The following is a 22,058-nucleotide window of genomic DNA, read 5'->3' as shown; positions in this document are numbered from 1 at the left end:
GCACTGGAAAATCTGGTGAATACTCACTGTGGATTCTAATTTAACGAGGGCATAAGAAATGAAAAGGGGTAAATGAAGAAAAATAATGTGTCTCACTTCTTACCATCTGAATGCAATGTAAAACTGTATTGGGATACTGTTGTCACGGGCCATGTTCTTTAAAAATACATGTATACAAGCCACATAAGTATCTCTTATAGATTAGATGGAAGAATGATGAAATCGCCACATCCCATTTAAACAGCGCCAGGACCATCACTGTGGGAAAATCCCGTACGACTGCTTTTAAGTTCCTAGGCTACAGAACTACACATCACGCATGCCTACCTATCCGATTCCTTTCGTTCTGCTGAGGTTATAGGTTGAGTTCTAAATCTCTCGGAAGTTTTCCTACTTTCACCAGGAGAAAAATAGCGTCTTGGTTTCCGGGACCCTCTTTCCCGTTCCACACCGGTAGGCAAGCCAACGCCTTCGGTTGACCTCTCCACCCGGGATTGGCTTTTAGAGTCATCGGGAGGGAGTGTACAGAAGGGAAAGGAGAGACAGAGAGAGAGAATAAAGCAAAGGTTTATGCATCTCAGTGAGGCAAGGCCCAGACACCGCCAAGTCCCGCTGCATGCCCCGACCATGCACTTAAAGGAGGCGGAGATTCCAGCGACCCAGTACTGTAGCTCCCCATTAGTAGGCAGAAGCAGAATGGTAGTTTTTGAGCCATTTCCTGTACGGTCTGCCCTGCACACTGGTGAGCTAAGCTAACATGACTCAATGCAGGACACACCACAAGTTGAGAAGTGAATAATTCTGCCAAGGACGTGCAAGTGACACATCAGGAGGATGTTTGAAACATCACCTACAGTTCGGGTTTCTTGTTGGCATTGACAGACTCCAGAAATGCATTTCGGAGCTGGGCGACAGAGACCTTCGTGTCTAGCATGCCGACGTCCGGGGGGGGCCCTTCAGCTTTGGAACTCTGCAGCTCTGGTTCTTGCCTGGACGTGGGGTCCTTACACTTCAGGGCCTGCAGCTGAGGGGGGCCCGTGTAGTCAGACAGGGAGCGGGTGAGGACCTTGCGTTTCTTCGTCAGGCCTTCCTTTCTGTGGCCTGTCGCCCTGGCATCTTGGGACACGGGCTGGCTCTGAACATATAAAACCACTTCTTGTCTGCTGATCCTTTCCGTGGGTTGTTGCTGAGCTGCAGGCGGGGGCGACAGACTCTCTGGTTCCTTCTGATGTTCTGAGGTGACTGTGCTCACAGCAGCCTTGCCGAAGTCTTCGTTTCCAGAGGGATCTTCGTGGCTTCTCGTAGGCCCATGATCCTCCAAAGCCAAAAGTGATTTCCTGCTTTTCTCGAGAGCTTCAGTGAAGAGCGTATCTTCCTCTGCTTTCGATTCACAAATATGGAGAACTGGGGTATCCCTTCTCTCACTCTCTAGAACCTTCGAGGTGGGAGGCTTTCTGACATGTTGGGTGGCTGACCCCCCCCAGCTGCATTCAGATAAATTTTCTGGGATCTCTGAGGTCACCAGCGTGGCCGTGTGAATGGGGTCTGCCGGTTGGACATAGCCTCGGATTGGCTGTCCCGTGGAGCTGGCTGCCTTGCTCGAGACCCTATCGAAGGCCGAATTTTCTGACTGAAAGGATGAGCAATGGACAGGCACTGGCTGATGTCTCCTCTGAGTGAAGGGCTCGGAGGCCACCTCAGGGCTGCTTCGAGCACTCTCCTCTTTCACCATTTTTTCTCTAACCTTAACTCTTTAAGAAAGAAAAAGGATTTAAGTTGCAAAGTGCAGTAACTGCTTCAGGGGGAGAAAGCATGCGTGGACCATAGATTACCCGTGAATGGAAATCCACCCAAAGGCAGAACCACTGGTGACAGTGCATTTCTGGTGGTTAATGTCAGAAACCCACTGCCTGCCGGATGAACGATTTCGAGTTTCCAAATGTGCGTACAGACGTCAGTGTGGCTCCAAACTCACTCCGCCCTCCATAAAGCTGAGATGGCTCGGATGCCATCCTGGGTGAGAATGGATGCCTTCTGACTGAATGACCAGAAGCCACGGAAAAATCCATTAATATACAACAACAGCATGCATGAGGGCACACCAAGGCTGTTGGTGGGAATCCGTAAACCCTCCACCCATACAGGCCTTGCGTGTGGACTCTGGGGGGAGTTTCCAGGTACACACACACCTATTGACCAAATGTGATTTCACTGTCCCCTGGAAATGTAAGAACATTTGTGATTTTTTAATTTTTTTAATTGAGCTCAAAATACAGCAAACAATCACCCCTTTCAAGCACTCAACTAAACATTCCCAAGCTTTTTCATGCAACGCAGACTGTATTCATTCATTCCTAAGACATGTGACCAGTTTGGACATCATTACTACTAACCATTGTCGCACCAAGAAGACTGTTAGAGAAAAGATATTTGTTGAAAAAACTAACAGACTAAACGTTTTCTCCCCTTTGGAATCGCTATTGGACCCTTAGTTAAAAACTCATGTGAAGAGAGATTGCTCTCGTTTCTAGGGCTATTTAAATATCTGAGAGCAAAACTGAAATCCAGTTTAAAAGCTACAGCCCTTTTTCTATCACTGCAGAAGCAAAGTAGCCAAGAGCTCTGGCCAGGGGCACCTCAGAGACCTGGATTCAAAACTGGATCACTCAGTTCTAGCTGTGTGGTCTCAGGCAACTTACCTGGCTCAGTTGCCTTGTTTTTAAATGGAAATCGTAGTGACAAAATGTAATGTGATGTTGGCAAAGCACTTGGATGGCTTAGTACTAAGTACTCTTAGCAAAGAGTAACCATTTGATAGTGTTAGCTGGTACTTATCTTTGCTTCCTGAAATGCCACATAGTGAGAAAGGAGAAACCATTGAAGCTGTTCAAGAATGGATTACTAATTGGCAATAATCCTTAAAAAGTAAAACACATTTTTGGAGTGGGAAAAGTGATTTCTTGGGGGAATATAAACCTTCATGTACTGAAGATTAGTCAGCAAAAATAATTATTTATGACAGTTTTGGAAGAGAATAATTCCTGCTTTTTTTTTTTCTCCTGAATTGTTCATGGTAACTGCCTTTTATGTGTGTCTTTGATTTTTTGTTAACGAAATATACATAGATATCCTGTATCTGATGTGGAAAAACACGTAGGAGTTTATATCAAATTTAGCAGGGTGCATTTGTCATGATGTTCTGAGGTGTACCAAAATAATACCCCAGTTCTCCATATTTGTGAATCGAAAGCAGAGGAAGATACGCTCTTCACTGAAGCTCTCGAGAAAAGCAGGAAATCACTTTTGGCTTTGGAGGATCATGGGCCTACGAGAAGCCACGAAGATCCCTCTGGAAACGAAGACTTCGGCAAGGCTGCTGTGAGCACAGTCACCTCAGAACATCATGACAAATGCACCCTGCTAAATTTGATATAAACTCCTACGTGTTTTTCCACATCAGATACAGGATATCTATGTATATTTCGTTAACAAAAAATCAAAGACACACATAAAAGGCAGTTACCATGAACAATTCAGGAGAAAAAAAAAAAGCATTCTGAGTTGTTATTTTTCCCAGAGACTAGCCAGTGTTGGAGGTTTTCATATTTATAAGCTTTGTTAATCAAAAGAAGACTGAAATGTGGTTCAAGTTCTCCTGTGGAATGTGTCCTTCTAATCAGAGACAATCTGAATGTTGTCCTCAGCTGAGAACAAAGTGACTATTAGAAACTCAGTATATGGGTGCTTTGTCCTGCCAGAGACTTAGTCATTCTCACTCCTTCCGCCTCTCCCTGCCCCCAACCTTAAAAATGAAATGATAGGTTTTTTTTTTTTTTTTTTTGTCTGCCTTTAAAACCACATGCCCTAAGTGCAACTGGTGAAAATTAACTACTGGTTTAGGGACAAGGAGACATGACAAGAAGGAGGTGGAAGCGCTGGGCGGAGGGGGTGTAGACCAGATGGGACACTAGCTGGTTAGTTAGTGTGACTCAAGAGGAGAGCAACCAAGAGGCTCCTCACGACTGCCCCCACTTGACGGTATGCAGGTTGGTTTGAAAGGAGAGAAGCAAGAAGCGTCATCAAAAAGATTTCCAAAAAGAGGAAAAAAGAAGAGGGGGGAATACTATTAGCAGGGATTAGGGCGATCGGAGGCGAAAAGCAAACGTTCAAAAAGTAACTTCCAGCAGCCCCTTGTGAACACATCATTTTCAAATGCACTGCCATTAACAGAGGGCAAGAAGAGAGTTAGCATTTGGTAACGTGTGGGACAGCAAGGCAAGTCAGCAGGGAAGAAGCACTCACTACACATAAGCCAAGAGGTTCAGCTCGGGATATACCTGGAAGGCCAGTTGATAAGAGAAGGTGTGTCCCCTTCGGAATCTTTCTGGAGAAACCACTCATGTTTGGGTTTCCCGGTACTATTATGTACAAAAGACAAAACTTCAGATGATTTCTATTCGAATGTCAACACATGTACAGACAATTATAATTTAAAAACCGAAGGCTGGTTTCTGTTAAGTCAAGACTAATCCTGGCTTTTGAAAATGTATAAGCACATTTTGTCATGGGGTTTACACATTTACTTCATGAAACTCCCAAGGACATGTGGCTCCTTACTAAACTCAAGAGATAGAAATAAATCTATCCAAAGCCACCACATAAAGTGTTTTCCGAGTAATCTGAAAGTATTAGGAGTCTGTTATAGTCACACTTGCCCCACATACACCAGACAATTTTCTTGTAAGAAGTTGGATTAAATGTCAACTCATCATCTATAAGTTTTGTCAAGGGACATGGGTAAATAGCCAAATACAAAGATAGTGTCCGTGCAAAACAATACATATTAAATAAAGGAAATCAATAAAAAGAAATTCAATGAGATCATATCTTTAATTGCTCTTATACATTTTCCTTTTACATTTGTCACTGAATAATGCAACCAACGTAACAATGACATAACCAATACTAATTCAGGTCAATTCGATAAATGTTGAGTTCCTACTATGTATGAAACACTGAACTAGGCTCTGAGAAGTAACAAAGGTGACTCAGGCATCAACCCAGCCATTAAAAAACTTACACTATGGCAGGCAAGATAACATAAGATTTACACATTCATTCCTCGACACATGATCAGATATAACACAAAGCTGAATGTGATGAAGGAAATTTATGCCAGGCTGAAGATATTTTAGAACAGGCCAGAAAAATCCTGTGATAACCACATAAAGCAGGACACAGGAGGAACAAACTACTGATGTGCATCATCTTACGATGTAGACAGAATGTTTACCAGCTCAAGACCATACCAACTTATTTGTTAAGAGTTTTTCAAATACTATGCTAGAAACACATTTTAGCTCAAAGCAATTTCCAAAAATAAGATTAATAATTATAATAAAATAATCTTCATTTTCTAAAAATCATTTTAGTTCAAGTTTTAGTTTAAGCTGACAGGCAAGAATCAGTCTATAACCACTACTGTATCGTTTGCTGTGACCACTGAAATCTGTCATATTCTAGGCTTGGATATCCCCCTGTCTTTCTACACCCGAACCTGTCGGCCCACCTCCCTATCCCCAGCATTACAGCAATTCAGTCTGTAGTGAGCAAAAAATTCAGATGTATGGAAAGCTGTTTTATTTCCAACTATAAAAGGTCTAATTTCTCAACATTCATTTAAACATAGGAATAGTTAGCCTACCACTTGCAGCTAAGAAAGGAGGCGATTACTCTAGCACAGGATATAGTGGGAGAAGAGGGAGCAGCAGATATATTTGCTATTGAAAACCACCAAGTTAATATAACTAATATGCCTACCTCACAAAATTATTTTAAGACTCAAATGCGTCTTGTATAATAGGATGCTTTATAAACTGTGAAGTGCTACACAACTTCCCGAACATGACTTTCATTGATAAGACTAGAACTTGGTCAGCACCGCAAAATAAATAGATAGATAGATAAAAAAATACATACATACATACAATAAAAATTATCAGGGGCTTGTTTAAGAATATGTTGGGTCAGCATCTGAAAAGTGACACTCATACACAGACATGGGAGGTTTGCTGGGCTCCATTTATTCATTACACCACCGGTGCGAAACTAGCCAAAAAACCAAGTAACTACGTGCATGGTAGCAAATACTGAATTTTTGACATTTCATGTATAGTACGTATGAATGTAATGAAAAAGAACTGCAAGTAGTGAAGGCATCATGCCAAGAATGTGGCAAGCCCTTTCAAATGTTCCTCCTCTCCTTCCTTTTTCATAGACAATATCCTACTGTATGTCTCTGAGTTACTACTTTTATATTGTAAAGTGATGAGTCATACAGAGTCTTAATTCAGAAATCATGTGATTTTAAGGAACGTGGGTCCAGCCTCAACCAGAAGGACGAGTTTGTCTTGAGTATATTTACATCAGGAGTGATACAGAACAGTATTTCGCAAAGTAAGGCACTAGGTTCCTTGATGTTGGCTGAGGCACTTACTTGGGTGATATTTTCTGCCATCAGAACCAGAAAAGGAGAAGGGATGGGGAGACACCTAATCTGAACTGGACACTTTCTGCCCGCAGGCTGTTCTGGGCACGCCTCACCCACTGACTTGCAGCATGTGCTCACTCCTCGGTCCTTCTTCGTCACCCACGAGCAGCATCTGCTACAGGCGATCCCTCCCTTCACCTGGTTCAGCAGCCTTCTTGGTCTCCTCCTCCCCCCACCATCTGTACCTCTAGAGCTCAGGGTGCCCAAGATGGGCTCCTCTCCTCCTCCACTGACATTCAATGCCTTGATGTTCCCATCTGGCTTTCACTTCCACGCTGACCTTCACTTCAATTCCGACTCTTGGACTCCACTGGCCACTTGACGCTTCCATTTGGATATCCAGTAGACATCTTAAGTACAATATGTCCAAAAACTGAACTCTTGATTTCCCTCCAAAGTCAACTTGCACGGGAGCTTTCTCTAGTTCAGCAAATGGCAACTCCTGCTTCAAGTTGCCCCAGCCAAAAAAATCGAGATTCCCCTTTGATTCCTTGGTTTCTTTTACACCCCACATCTAAGTTATTGGCAATTCCACTAGGGACTTTCAAAACCTAACTTCTTTCCTCCCCTCTGCTGCTGTCATTCTAGTTCAAGCCACCACCATCTCTCACCCAGATTACTAAGATGACCCCCTAATTATTCTACTTGTTTTCATCCTTGCCCACCAACACTCTATTTTTAGCTTAGCAGCCAGATTGGTTATTCCTCTTTTCCATCCCTTCTATGGCTCTATACATCATTTAGAGCAAAACCCAAAGCCCTGGTGATGGATCCTCCCTGATCTGCCCACCCCTCCTCCCCACAGCTCTCACACCTCCTCTTCCCCTCCCCCCATGCTCCTGCCTCACCAGTGACTGGGGCCTCCTCAAAAGCCCATGCATGGAGTCCACTCAGGCCTCTGCAGATGCTACTTCTGCCTGGGCCCTCCACCCCAACGGCTGCATGGCTGCCTCACTTTATGTAGGTCTCTGCTCAACTATGATCCTATCAGAGAGCCCTCCCTAACCACTCTATATCAAAATAGCAACTGCCAATCGTTTTTCTCTCTCCCTTCAGTGAATTGCTTGAATTTTCTTCATAGCACTTACTACATCTGTCATGATGCATGTTTATTTGTTTGCTGTCTTTCTCACTAGGGGAGATGAGCTTCTTGAGAAAAGACTGTTGCATCATCAGCACCAAGAACAGTGTGTGGGAAAGAGCAGGTCTCGATAAGTATTTGTGGGACGGATGAACTGTTGAATGATTATCTCCACAACAACCCTCAGAGATATTCTTATACTCATTTTATAGATAAAGAAAGGAAGGTACAAAAAAATGCACATTAACTGGCCCAGATCACAAGCTGGTAAAGAAAGGCTGGGGCCTGAACCCAAGTGTTGTAAGACCCCTGAGTCTCTATCTTCTCCTCCAGCGCTACTGGATTCCAATTCTGGAAAATGAACGGATAATGAATGAGCAACCCCTCCCTGGCTTGAGTGAGAAATGATGTAGTTGGGGTGCCAGTGTTCACGTGTTCTGGGGCTAAGCAAGGGAGGCACCAAGGGCGTCCTGGCCACAACCACAACCCTGACTGGATGGTGGTCTCTCAGCTCTGCCTGTTCCACCTTCAGCAGAGAGCCTAGAAATTTCCTGTAAATCCTACAAAACCCAATTATCTTCTTCCTGTTTTTTTTCTACAAATGCACAATGTGAAATCAAAGGAGTCTGGCAGTGAAGAGCAATTTGGCTCAGAGGGCACTCACTGCTGAGGAGGGGGTGGGAGGGGGGTGCAGGGGCCCAGACTTGGCAAGGTGCGTGAGACCTTGTCTCCTTCCCCCACCAAAACAATCTGTAGCAGAAGATAAGTGTAAGAACCAACCATCTGGAAACGAGAAAATTCATGGGAGGGAGAAACTGGGAGCAGGTGATACTGGGTGTTAAGTGGGAGGAATCAGAAATACTCTGAGGCCCAAGGGACTATTGTAGCTTGACTGGGTCTCTTGGCTGTCCCTCATCCTCTGGCACACATAGAAAATGATAACGTGACATGACACCTACTTCACAAAACCTAATTCCCACTTTCACAGGCACTTTTCAGGCTCAACATCACAATAGCTAAATATCCACTAAACATTCATTGATAAATATTCATGTATCCGCTATGCCACAGGGGCAATGCCCACATCAGGGAAAATAATTTTAGCATGCACACCTGACTTCCTTGCACGCTGAGTATTCACTAGGAAATCTGAAATTTAAAATCAGCTCTGTATGAACTATCTTGTAAGTTTAAATCTCAACCGCTTAAGAGGGATCTCTTCTCTGACAATATTATAAACGGTTGACATTAACATTTCTCCAATGATTAAAAAAAAATAATTTCGGGGCGCCTGGGTGGCTCAGTTGGCTAAGCGACTGCCTTCGGCTCAGGTCATGATCCTGGAGTCCCGGGATCGAGTCCCGCATCGGGCTCCCTGCTCGGCGGGGGGTCTGCTTCTCCCTCTGACCCTCCTCCCTCTCATGCTCTCTGTCTCTCATTGTCTCTCTCGCAAATAAAATCTTAAAAAAAAATAAAAAATAAAAAAAATAATAATTTCATCAAATTCTTATAGGACTTCTTTGGAATTGACAAGAACAAAATACCCAAGGACTTTGATTTTATATATTCAAAAATCTAAAACTGTAGTACAGAAGACAGGTTATTGGTTTGCAGGACCTGGTGGTGGTGGCGAGGGTTGACCACAAAGGCACACAAAGGAATCTTTGGGCTGATGGAACAGTTCTGTACCTTGACTGTAGTGATAGTTACACAACCTTATATATTTGTCAAAATTTACAGAATTTCATTAACAAGGGTGAATTGTACTGTATAAAATTATACTTTAATAAAAATATCTTAAAAACGTTAAGACTTGTAAAAATTGTAATTCAGTGTCCCTTCATAATTTATTTAGACAACAGTTACAGTTAAGGGATTTACTTTGACATAGATGTTTAGCGCAGTTAATGGAATTTTTAAATTCAAATATCTCTTTTCATCTGTTAAAAGCAAAAACTATATATAAATAAATAACAAATGAAAATGTGGGCCAAACACAGTTCCACAAAATCTATTTTGGATCTTCTTCTTTCTCTCCTTCAAATTTTCTCCCCAAAGCCCAAAGAGGCTGAGAAACCTGAGAGGAGAGCAGAAAACAGCCCAGAGTGGTCACTCTGAAGTGTTGACATTGGTGGAGAATCCAAATTCTTCCTTTGAATTAAATGCATGGCTCCCAAAATGGTGAATCAAGGTCTAAAACTGAGCTGGCCAATTCACAGGCACTCCAAAACTATGGAATATAATGGAACGTTGTAGACCAAGTTTTCCATACACTCTGACTCTCAGACTGACAGGTGGCTAAGGGATGTCCAAACTCAGATTGAAAAGTCTATCATTTCGTAAGAGTACAAAATTTATTTCTGGGGCTCAGGGGCCATTGTTTTTGGAGAAATAGTAGAATATCAGGTGTGCTTTAAAAAATAATAACAAAAAAGAGATCATATCTGAATAATGGCACATAAGGCCTTAGGTTCATTTTCTTTCTTTAAATATTAAATCGAAGCTGTTATTTAATGCAGTGTGCCTTAATGTTATGCTCAGCTACTTTTAATAATTAAAACTTATTTTAAAAAAATGAACCAAGTGGGAAGGGTTGGCTTGGTACAACAGAACGAGTGGCATGTGCGATACCATTAGGCTATGGCCGCTAACTTAGGTCCTTGCAAAGAGAGTCAACAATCAATGGTGGACAGAGGCACAGTGGCGATGTAAACCTTTTCTATCTCAACCAGAGTAATGGTTACATGTTTCCCAAAACTCACCAACCTGCATCCTTAAAATATGTGCATTTTGATATGAATTATATCTCAATTAACAAATATGCCACTGGTGGATTATAAAGTAAGGATTTCTTGGGGTGCCTGGGTGGCTCAGTTGGTTAAGCATTTGACTTTTGATTTCAGCTCAGGTCATGATCTCAGGGTTGTGAGATCAAGCCCTATGTTGGGCTCACATGCTGGATGTGGAGCCTGCTTAGATTCTCTCTCCTTCTCCCTGTGCCCCTCCCCAGAAAGAAAGAAAGAAAAGAAAAGAAAGAAAGAAACACATAAATAGTGAGGACTTCTTGAGTAATGAAAATCTAGAAATACAGAGTCTTCTTGGAGCAGAAGCATGATAAACATGTGAAATAACCAATTTCTTCCAGGTTCCCTCTGAACCAATCTCAGTACCGAATGCCTAAATGCTACAGCCTCTGATGAGAAAGCACAATGACAGAAGGTATGTGCACGCAGGTAGAACTATCTAGAAAAGCACTGGAGTTTGAGGAAGGTGCCATAGGGGGCCTCCCAAAGTGGCTCAAGCTTCTAGTTTCCAGCTGGATTTGGATTTTCACATCTCCCCCCTTGGATTCTAACTACCCCTGCTAGAATGAAGTGATCCAGGGACTTGGCTCCCTTAGTCGTGAGACTAACCTAGAATCAGCCATTCAGAACTGGAGACTGAGTTCACAAGGCCCCAAAAGCAGCCTTTTTTTTTTTTTTCCCACATCATGATGCCCACTCATAGTTTAACAATATTTATGAGCACACTGACTCAAGATCATATCCAAGAACTCTAACCTCAGACAAAGCGGAAAGAGCCTTGTCATATGTAAGTGCTACTCAGAGTGTGTTCTGCTGATTGGTGTCCCTGGCCCACGATTGTATCAAAGACCTGGAACAGAGTGGAGATGAACAACGTCACTAAGCTTACTGTTGAGTTCAGCTGACATTTTGCTCATAGCATGATGTTCTTGATGAAGGAAAGGACCCATGATTTACATTCGGCTGCAACCCTCACAGGTTATGGGCTGATAAACCATTTGCAGATTGACTCTTTCAAGTAGCACTGTTACAGTTTGGTGACATTTCCAAGAAAATACAGAAAACAACAGAACATTCATTCAAAAATGATTGACTGAGCCACTCGGTATGTGCTAGATGCTGGCAGTAGCAGGGAAGGAAACACGAAAATGACTAAGACAGGCAAGTACCCTTCGTGTAAGGCCTGTACTAAAGTAACGCTATCATTGAGATCATCCTTCCCAATCTTACGGATTGGCGTAACACCAAATTCATGTTGCCATGTTTGGGCCATCCTGACCAGAACTGCTAAATCTGGGTAGGTCAGCCTTGTGTGCAGGCAGTAAGGCAATTGAATGTCCCTCCAAGAGGTACAGGTAAGCTGCATTTGTGAGACACCTCAGAAATTCAAGATCCCTTTCTCCTCTTCCCTTTAAGCAGAATCATCATCAACGAGAAGCCAGGATGGTAACCTTAGGGCTCCCTATGCCAAGCCAAACTTCAGCCTTCTAACTGTGCTGGGAAAATGACCATGTGATAATGAGAAGAACAGAAAGAACAGACTGGTTTGAGAGTCTAAGCGCCAGAGAATGTGTAAGAGATTCCAAAAATGATTCTAGTTTCTCTTAAGACAGGGAGAAGTTTATAAAAACTTGGAAAGGTCAAGAAAGCAGGGCAGACAGGAAAGCAGACTCTCTGGATATGTTCTCATTTGTCAACAGCTCAATTAGAAGGAGATACCCAGATGTAATCTGAGCACTGCAGAACATGGGTGGACGAAATACTATTTGTGCTATTAACAGTTCCCTTTCAGTACTATACCCCAAGATTGGACCAGCCATTTTGGCAGCCACATAAAGAATTTGCTGTCAACTGAAACTCTTAGGTCTCTTTCTCATGAACTGCTATTAAATCAGGTTTCCCCAATCCTGAACTTGTACACTGATTCTCCCCCCCTCTAAGTACAAGACTTTATTAAATTTCATCTTGTTAGTTTCCAACCCAAGCACAGGTAACGTGCTCTCTTCCCTCTCCTCTCCCTTCCTGCTCCATCCCTCCTTCCACTCTCTTCCTCACCATCACCAAACTTGTTTACAATCCCTCCTCCAGAAATCCGATCAGCCTATCATATCCAGATTATCTGATGAAATGCCAAACAGGACCAAGTTAATGACGAAGGCCAACCTGGAGGCACAGACTTCCTTATCTCATGCCTGGGTAGCTGCAACCAACACGTCAGTGGCCTTCCTGACTGGAAGCAACTCTCCTTCAGATCAACGGTCCATACTCCTCCAAAGCCATCTTTCTAAAACGCAGAATCAATCATCCTTGCTTTAAAATGCTTCAGAAGCTTCCCATTATCCACAAGGCAAAGGCTAAATGCCTTTGTTATGTCATCTGAGGCACTCTATGACTGCTCCCCACCTGCCCCTCAGCCTCATCCCACCCCCGCCTCCTAGGTCTTCACTGGGCATTGGGTGCCTTTGTGCTGGGAGCAGCCTCCCTTCCATGGCTAGCAAACTCACCAACCACATCCTTAAGGACTTGGTTCAACTGTGACCATTTCTCCACGGAGGAAAAGTTAATACTCTATCTTCGCATTCTCCTGGCATCCAACCTTGATCTCTAGAACCTTATTTATCCTATCATGTTATAGTTATTTCCTACACTTTTTTTTTTTTTTTAAATATAGCCAGCTACGAGCACAGTGCCTCACACACAGGAGACCCAATATAATTTTCTTCAATGATTAGCTAAACTATCTCAGAGCTAAAATTAATCCATAAATCAATACCTATGAGGTATGCAGAGATACATGGATGCCCACTGTGTTTGACCTCTCCTAAATTACAAGTTTTCATTTTGCTTATAAGGGCCAAGTTTTCAAGGACCTTATATAAATCCACATAAACTGTTTCTCTAATACCTCTGGTCTTTCCTAAAAATCTCTGAGCCTCAAAGGGCAAAACCAGTGTGTTGGATAATAGAATGGACATAAATAAGGGGGGAGCAGAGAACAATGGGAAGAATAGGCAGATGCAGGGAACTTGACTGAATGAATGAATGGGTGATGGACGATGGTCTCAACGTTGTCAAAGTAGCCATATGGTCTTAATTCAATTCTTTACTCTTTAGTTTTTTCACATATAAAATCGATTTTTAAATAATCTCCAGGATTACTTTTGTTTCTAAGAATTCAAAATTCTTTAACATTGAGTATCTATTCTTGTGAGGGCTTGGGGTGAGCCAGCTCCCCATAGGGCAGAGGCCACTCCCCTGGGAGAGGGCTACAGGGTCACTGGGGACAAGAGAACAGTGAGAGGTTGACCTTCGGTATAACAGAACTTTCTTATGATGTGGCAACTGGCTAGCAGAGAATTATATTACCAGGAAACAAGAACTCAACCCTAAGTTGTCACAGAGGTCGGGAGTTGCTCTTGGTTTGTATCCCTAAGTCTGTAATGACAGGCTTTAACTCCCTATAACTCCTAAGAGTCAACATACTAAAAAGTACTTCCTGCTGCTACAGTGAAGTCTAATCCAGCCCAGCAGAATTAGCTTCCCCCTGTGGGGGTCCAGCTCGAATTATAAAACAGTATTCAGCCGAAGACGAACGGTTATTAACTTAGGCGTCTCATTAAAATGAACAGTTTATATGCTCCAAGTTGCTTGTTTGGAAGAAGAGCTAATGACTGCTTTGTGGGTCCACGCAGGCGTGTGAATGTGCAAGGGCACACACACACGGCACAGCTCTGCACTTACAACCTGGCAGACGTCTGAATTTTAGGACATGCTAGCTAGGGTTCTGGGTGATCTATTCATATTTAATTCAATGAACAGAAATTGATACTTGCCAGTGAGAACAGAAGAAAAAGAAAACAACATGGGAATGAGTTAACCATATTTTAACAGTCAAAAGCTAGTAGAGCAGGGTGAACAGATGTTTGGGGCTAAAAGGTGAAAAGAGTTCCATCCCATTTCGAGATGTGCGAGAGTACCCGGAGGTCTCTTCTTTGGAGACCTAGGTCTTAGAGACCTAGGTTTTCCAGGACACCTGCCCTGACCTGGATCCTGTGTTAGGAACACTCCTGCCCTGGGGGTGGGGGCGGGACGGGGGGGGGGGTGGGCGGGAGACAGGGGCTGAGACAGGAATGCCTATAGCCAGAGGCCGCTTTCTCCCTCCCTATCACTCCCTTGTGGACATTTCTATCAGAAAGGTTAAAAGACGTTTGACAAGGAAAACAATGAGCTTGAGGCTCTGAAGACAGTTTTTAGGCTGAACCTCTCCCTGGGAGCTGAGCAAATACAATCAGTGACAAACTACAAGGGCATAGCCTAAGCCCCTTTGCTTCTCAGTTGGCTGACTCTGCTTGTCAGCAGGTCTCGGAAAATGGCACTGTGGAGGCTGCCCCGGGCTATCTTCCTGAGCCAATCCACAGGTCTCATGTCACTAGAGCCCGGTCCAAAGCACCACTGACCAATGGCGGCTCTCCAGGGGTCAAATTTCAGGGACGGCTCTACATACCATATTCATTTTCTAATGATACAGTTTGCTAAGTGGGAGAAGGAGGGGCAGGGACAGAAGTGGAGTCATGAAACAAACGGGGGTTTTCTAGAATGGATCACCACTGGGAAACAAGGTATATTTTCTTCTTTGCCCAATACACAGGTCACTGAGAACAGAGAGTCACAGGAAAACAGCAGGTGTGGGGCTCAGGTAGTGAGTTTCTGTTACTCACAGAAGTAACAAATATGGTGCATTTCTTTTATTTTTATTAACTAAGAAATACAAATTCAGCATTCAGGATTTCTATTAGTAACAGGAGCTCAGATTTTTAAAAATTTGAGTAATCCGGGCACCTGGGTGGCTCAGTCCTTAAACATCTGCCTTCGGCTCAGGTCATGATCCCAGGGTTCTGGGATCGAGCCCCACATCGGGCTCCCTGCTTCGAGGGGAGCCTGCTTCTCCCTCTCCCACTCCCCCTGCTTGTGTTCCTTCTCTCGCTGTGTCGCTGTCAAATAAATAAATAAATAAATAAATAAATAAATAAATAAATAAATAAATAAATAAAGACTTTAAACAAATTTTTGAATAATCCACAGGCCCCAGATCCCTTTGAATTTTATTCTAAAATTCACAATGGCTGAATTAACAAAGAATGGTTCCTATCAGCAAAACTCCCTCTCTAGAAAACACAATTCTGAAATTCAAAATTGAAGGGGCTTGGCAGGATTGGGGAATGGGGATTAGGAGGTGTCTTAGGCTCTATTCTGTGAATATACATATTCTCCATTTGTTTCAGAATGACGTGTTTACCTGAACTCCCTGGCAGCTATAGGATTTCTGAGCTAAAGACCCTGTGACATATGTATTTCCTTAATCATATAAATGTTCAAATGAACATTAAATAATTCTAATAAATTTAAACTTACTGCTCAGCCTTCAAGACTGTTATGAGCTTAGAATGCTCTTAACTGTATAATGACTATTCCGTTTGTACATGTGTTAGTGTATATGAATACATACAAAAACCGTGCATTTGATGTCTGGTTCATAGTTGAATTTTTAGGATACCATAGGAAGTCTTTTTTTTTTTTAAGATTTTATTTATTTATTTGACAGAGAGTAGAGCCAGAGAGCACAAGTGGAGAGAATGGCAGAGGGAGAGGGAGAAGGAGGCTCTGCACTGAGCAGGGAGCCTGATGTGGGGCTCGATCCCAGGCCCCTGGGATCATGACCTGAGCTGAAGGCAGATGCTTAACCATCTGAGCCACCCAGGCGCCCCAAGGAAGTCTTTGATGGTGTATTCGTGAGTGACACATTCATATATAATTAATGAAAAAAAAAAAACAGCCTCTTGCTAGTGAGCACAAAATAAAATGATGAAATGGGAATGAGTTAATTCAGAGATTAATAGTCCCAATACTTGGCAGAGCTAGGTGATGAGAGAGTATAGTACAGCAGTGAGAAAAATATTCCATCTCAATGCTAGGATACATCCACAAATACATGTAGTATAAAATAATTTCATTATCTGTAGACAGTTTTTTTGGTTACTCCTTAATCTCCCTAAACTTTTCTGTTACTTATTTCCATATTGGATGACATTGCATTTTCATTTATGGTTATTCAGACATTGAGATTTCTTTGGTTATTGTTATAATTCACAAAGTATGTTTTGTCTTTCTTCCTCCCAAATGGAAATCAGACAACAATGGCTTTCTGACACCCAAATTTCCTGGCTCTAGAGAAAGGATATCTATGCAGAATATTAATTCATTTAAATCCATCTTTGCAAGATGAATTGCTGTAGTCATTACAAAATAAATCCTTTTTTTTTTTTTTTTACAATACAGTGCTATATTAGTTTCAGGTATACAATATAGTGATTCAACAATTCCATACATTACTCAGTGCTCATCATGATGAGTGTACTCTTAATCCCCATCACCGGTTTCACCCATTCCCCCACGCATCCCCCCACCCAAACATCAGTTTGTTCTCTATAGTTTCTATAGTTAAGAGTCTGTTTCTTGGTTTGCCCCTCCCCTCTTTTTTCTTTGTTCTTTTGTTTTGTTTCTTAAGTTCCACATATGTGTGAGATCATATGGTATTTGTCTTTCTCTGAGTTATTTCACTTAGCATTATACTCTCTAGCTCCATCCATGTTGTTACAAATGGTAAGATTTCATTTTTTTTTTATGGATGAATAGCATTCCATTATACACACACACACACACACACACACACACACACACACACACACCACATTTTCTTTATCCATTCTTCTATTAGTGGACACTTCGGCTGTTTCCATAATCTGGCTATTGTAAATAATGCTGCTCTAAATGTAGGGGTGTATGAATCCCTTTGAGTTAATGTTTTTGTATTTTGGGGGTAAATACCTAGTGCAATTATTGGACTGTAGGGTATTTTTAACTTTTTGAAGAACCTCTATGCTGTTTCTTCTATCTTTATTTATCTCATAATGTCATACTTGTTACACATTATGTTCCATCCTTTTTAATGTAAATATATCTCAGTATTTTCTGAATATATATATGAAATGATTTGTGTTTCTCTGCCTCTAAATCATAGAATTGCATGCCTTGAATGGCTTTAAAAAAAAGCACGTGCCTTTTTTAAATTAAAAAAATACATAAATAAAGCATGTGCCTCCTCATGAATTCCTTTACAATTTCTTAGTTCTTTTAATCCTCTCTTTGTGAAAGTCAAGTGCTAATTACTTGGAAACTTCCAAGTAATATTAAATTAAGAAATTTAAAATTTTATTTTAAATTTAGAAATTTAAATTTAACTTAAATTTAGAAATTTAAATTTAGAAATTTAAGTTTAGGAACAAATATTCTCTTCTGGCATTTGAGTTTCTGATTTTATACCTTTTCTGATTTTCCCAAATGAGAGCTGTTGTCTTTGTGTATGACAATTCTTTTTAATGAGGTGCTCTTCTACACAGCTGTTTTCTCAGCATGTTGATATACTTGCATAGCTATATGTTAAGGTTATATTCAGGGTATATTGCAGTCATACTTCATATCCTAAACTGAGATCCTTCCACTGTGTTAGTGGTGGTCCTTCTGCTTTGTGATTTTAAATGACAGCAACAAAACCAATCACTAAGAAGTCGGGTATAATTATAGAGAAACACATAAAGAGAAAGACAATTATTAAAGGCATATAAGAAACATGTAAAAAGAAGGGTCCTGAAGTGAGGCTCCCATGGAAGTGTCCCCATGACACCTGTTCAGCTTATCATTTTTTAAAAAGAAGAAGCTGAAGCTTCCTGCTTAGGCAGAACCTGTTTTGATATTGCAGAAATTTTAAAAACCCTATCTCACCTCTTTCTGCCACCTGCGGAACCCTCCACAGAATGCCAAGGATACCCAGACCCTGACCAGGGGAGGCAAAGCAAAGATGGTAACGCAGCCCAGCATGGGCTGAACGCTTACCTGGCTCGGGCCTCAGAAGGAAGCGGCAGGTCGCCAGCTGAGTGGCTCGGGGAGGCGGGTGGCCGAGGCGAAGAGAGGGACATGCTGTGCATTTGCTTTGGGGACCTTGGCACTTCACTGAAGGTGCAGTCTCGCCCAGGGAACGGAAAGGATGAGGAACTCTCCACCGTGGGGGCCAGGTCACGGGCCTGCCCGGTGGCACTGGGCTCCTGACCCCGTCTTTGGTTTTCCACGTTGAGCAGCACCTCGGTGTCGGAAAGACCGTCGCCCCCGGGGAGGGCATAGTCCTTGGCTTCGACCACGCAGGGCCTGGAGTACAGAGAGCTCGAATCTTTGCCTGGCTCGGCCTGTCGGTCACCCTTCCCTCCACTCTTGTCAGCAGCATCAGCATCCTTCCTGGACTTGGTGTATCGGGAGGGCGATTCCGAGTCCGCTTCGGAATCCAGCGCTATCCCGTATTTCTCGGCCAGCTGCCGTCTCCTTTCTGCTTTGTACCGTGCGATTCTCTCAGCTTTGGACTCCAGAGCCTGGGTGTCCATGAGACCTGAACCGCAGGAGGAGTCAGCATGGACGCCCGAGGTTTCGGTGCAGAGTTTGGAGCGGGTCTGCTTTTCCACCGAGGAATCCGAAGTGTCTTCCTCTTCATTGGACCGGCCTGCAAGGGGACCACACAACAGAGTTCAAGGACAGATGCACATTTACCGCGCTCTGTTCTGTGCACAGCACGCACCTGAGCGCCTGTGCTGCGGAGGACCCCTTCTCACACAGCTGTACCTAGCCACAGCAACCACCTGGGCTGCAAGAAGTGCGAGACCCGCAGTGAAATCCGCTAGCCCTCGAGGCTCCGCAAGCCACCTACCGCACCGCCCCCACGGAAGCTCCGCTCCTCACTCCCAGCTGGCCGCCTCTTATTTATTTACCTTTCTGTTTTTGAGCTTAATATTTCATGTGCGAGGCCAGAGAATGAGTTCAGAGTCCTCTAGAAAAGATAACAGATATCTAAGCCACTGTAACTTGACAAGTGACAGACTGTGGTTTCACAGGATCTGATAATAACCAGAACAGCAATGGGCCATATCTGTAAGTACCAGGTTCTTCATGTGTGTTGTTTTTTTTCTTCTTTTTTTTTTATAGAAGTGGATTTTTCCAATTGTAGCACACATGCTTGATACAGAAAATGTCTAACATGAAAACATAGGAAGGTAAAACTCTACCAGTAATCACTAATATATAATAATAATAAATTGATAATTTGCCAAACGTAATAGGTCTTCCATAACTAATTTAACCATTCTCATATTCCTGGGCATTTACATTGTTTCTAACACTTTTTTTCATTATTTCTAACTTTTAATCAGTCTGATTTTCTGACTACTATCACAACAGGTAAAGGTATAATCGCTTTAACAAAAAGTAACAGAAAGACTTGCTAGACTGTCAAGTTGATTTCTATAAAGTTTACATCAATTTACACTTGAATCTGCAATATATGTTCACTTGCAAACATTAAGTGTTCATTTTAAAAATTTCCTTTGATTACTAGAAAAAGAGAATATGTGCATTTTTCACTTATTTATTAGCCATTTGTATTACTTTTTTCTTCTCTGGAATATCTGATAAAGCTTATTTAAGCTCTATATCCTATTGATTCATAGTGTCATTTTTATTGGTTTGCATGCATTTTTATGAGACCATGAACCTTAATCTTATTCATGAATATTTCAAACTTGTATAATATTCTGTGACGTCTATGTGTAAGATTTTCTTTGGAGTACAGATGTGAATTGTTATGTAGTCAAGTCAATTGACCTGGTCATTTGTGATTTCTCCAGCTGTTTCTGCATCTTGAAAGTCCTTTTTCATTCAATTTGAATGAAATAGTCACCTATGTTTTCATGTTTTTATTTTCTTAAAATTAATCATGTGATTAATTGGGACTTATTTTTGTGTTTCGTAGATGTCCCCTCTCCCACTGCACAATAACCTGTTTTCCCAGTACCATTTTATTAAATAAGTCTTCCCTTTCTCACGAATACGTGATGCTTAAATTATCATATAATATATAGATACACATTTTACATAATGAGGGTTCATTTCTGGCTATAAATTTTGGTACTCTATTCTTGATTCTTCATGTAATTTTAAAAACTCTTAATTCTCTAGTTTTCTGGCCATAGAAGATCAGGAACTCTAGATAAGTGACATGATCACATCACAAAGTGAGATTGACAGCCAATCCCTGAGGAAGAAACTAGAAAACACTGGCCATAAAAAGCAGCAGCACAGAGCTGCAGAGCCAGGGACGGGGTAGGAAGAACATCCCCATATGGGTCATCCTCTTCCAAGGTCAAGTTGAATATTTGATATTCCTAACGTTGACAGTTATCAAAAACAAAAAAAGTTATGTTTGAAATACGGTTTAATACGAAATAAATATGCAATACATTTTAAATGACATGTAAATAATTTACATTCAAATAATTTAAATAGAATGTTTGTTGCATTAACACATAGACTGAACCCTAACCACTCAAGGTCCAGGTTCACTTTTAATGCTCCCTGCTGCGAGCAGCCCGGCCCTGTGCCGGGCACCTGGTTATTCTGTTTAAGGGAGTCTCGTTCAGTCCTCTAGTGAACTCTTACTGAGGATCTCAGACAGCAGGTCCTGTGCCAGTGCCCAGAAGGTGCCAAGAGGAAGACACAGTTCCTGCCCTTTAGGGGTCCCAGGCTGGGGAGTGGGGGAATGAAATGACGTCATCAGTTTCCCATCAGTGGGCCAAGAGGAATTATTTCTTACTGCTCTGATACCAGAGGACCACACCTAGGAGGCGGGGCATCCGCATCATCGCAGCTTTTCACAAATAACGTGTATTCAATAAGTACATCTACACAGTTCCCGTTTGTGGAATATCTCATTTCCCAATGCCACTGGATAAAAAAGGCTGCGTGGACCATGTCGGGCAGCCTGCGTGATGGCAGCGACCAGGCGAGCATGCTCACCGGTGTGGGGGCTGGCCGGGTCTGTGGCTCGCATGTATCTGGGCGTGTCTTCCTCCAGCAAGCGATGCGTCACTAACCCCGTGCAGCTTGGCAAGAGGATAGGCTGCGTGTCCGTTTCGATTCCTTCGAGGCGCCTGGCAATTCTTTCTTTTCTGTGCAGGACACCAAAAACTATCAATTCTCAGGAAAAAGTGAATACTGCTTCACCAAGCGCTTCTACTTTCTAATTAGGTATAATCCATTTCTTACCTTTTCATTTCTAAAAATTCTTTCCTCTTTGGTTCAAAGACTTTTCTTAATTCTGCAACTAAAATAAAACAGAGAAGAATAAAAAGATACTCCAGATTTCAGTAGTCATGCATTCATTCTACTCATTCATGAAACGTGTATTTATTGAACTTATGTTTCTGTTCTTGGCTCCCATGCAGCAGAGATACACAAAACTGGCGCAGTTCCTGTTTTCCTGGAGACTGTCTTCTAGTGTGAGAGGGCAGATGCCACATGGGAAGCATGTACACACACACACGTCACAGGCTGCACTAAGAAGTAAGGGATGGATTAACAGGAATGAGTTCTGTTTCATCCAAGGGAGTCAGAGGAGGCCTGAACATTAAGATCTCTCCAGCTAGCAGATATCTCACTAGCTGTTTTTGATTGTTACTAGGTTCAATAA

The 22,058-nt window shown here is 42.3% G+C and overlaps 1 protein-coding gene across 11 annotated transcripts in view; it reads right to left on the bottom strand.

The window, feature by feature from the left end:
* SVIL (supervillin) overlaps positions 1-22,058 on the bottom strand; it is a 226,922-nt gene that overhangs the window by 61,324 nt on the left and 143,540 nt on the right. For 10 of the 11 annotated variants that reach the window (XM_081820800.1, XM_081820796.1, XM_081820797.1 and 7 more), the window contains 6 exons: positions 21,635-21,692; positions 21,386-21,537; positions 18,386-19,040; positions 4,338-4,418; positions 855-1,751; positions 328-498 (listed from right to left, as the gene is read on the bottom strand). In XM_081820800.1, the coding sequence (XP_081676926.1) occupies positions 328-498; positions 855-1,751; positions 4,338-4,418; positions 18,386-19,040; positions 21,386-21,537; positions 21,635-21,642 (1,964 nt within the window). In that variant the 5' untranslated portion in view covers positions 21,643-21,692. The remainder of the gene's footprint in view (positions 1-327; positions 499-854; positions 1,752-4,337; positions 4,419-18,385; positions 19,041-21,385; positions 21,538-21,634; positions 21,693-22,058) is intronic. The other variant, XM_081820803.1, reaches the window with a different exon arrangement.

The sequence above is a fragment of the Leptonychotes weddellii genome, chromosome 5 (assembly GCF_054177405.1).
Source record: "Leptonychotes weddellii isolate Sample4059 chromosome 5, ASM5417740v2, whole genome shotgun sequence".
Lineage (NCBI taxonomy): Eukaryota > Metazoa > Chordata > Mammalia > Carnivora > Phocidae > Leptonychotes > Leptonychotes weddellii.
This window is presented reverse-complemented; position numbering and strand designations above follow the sequence as displayed.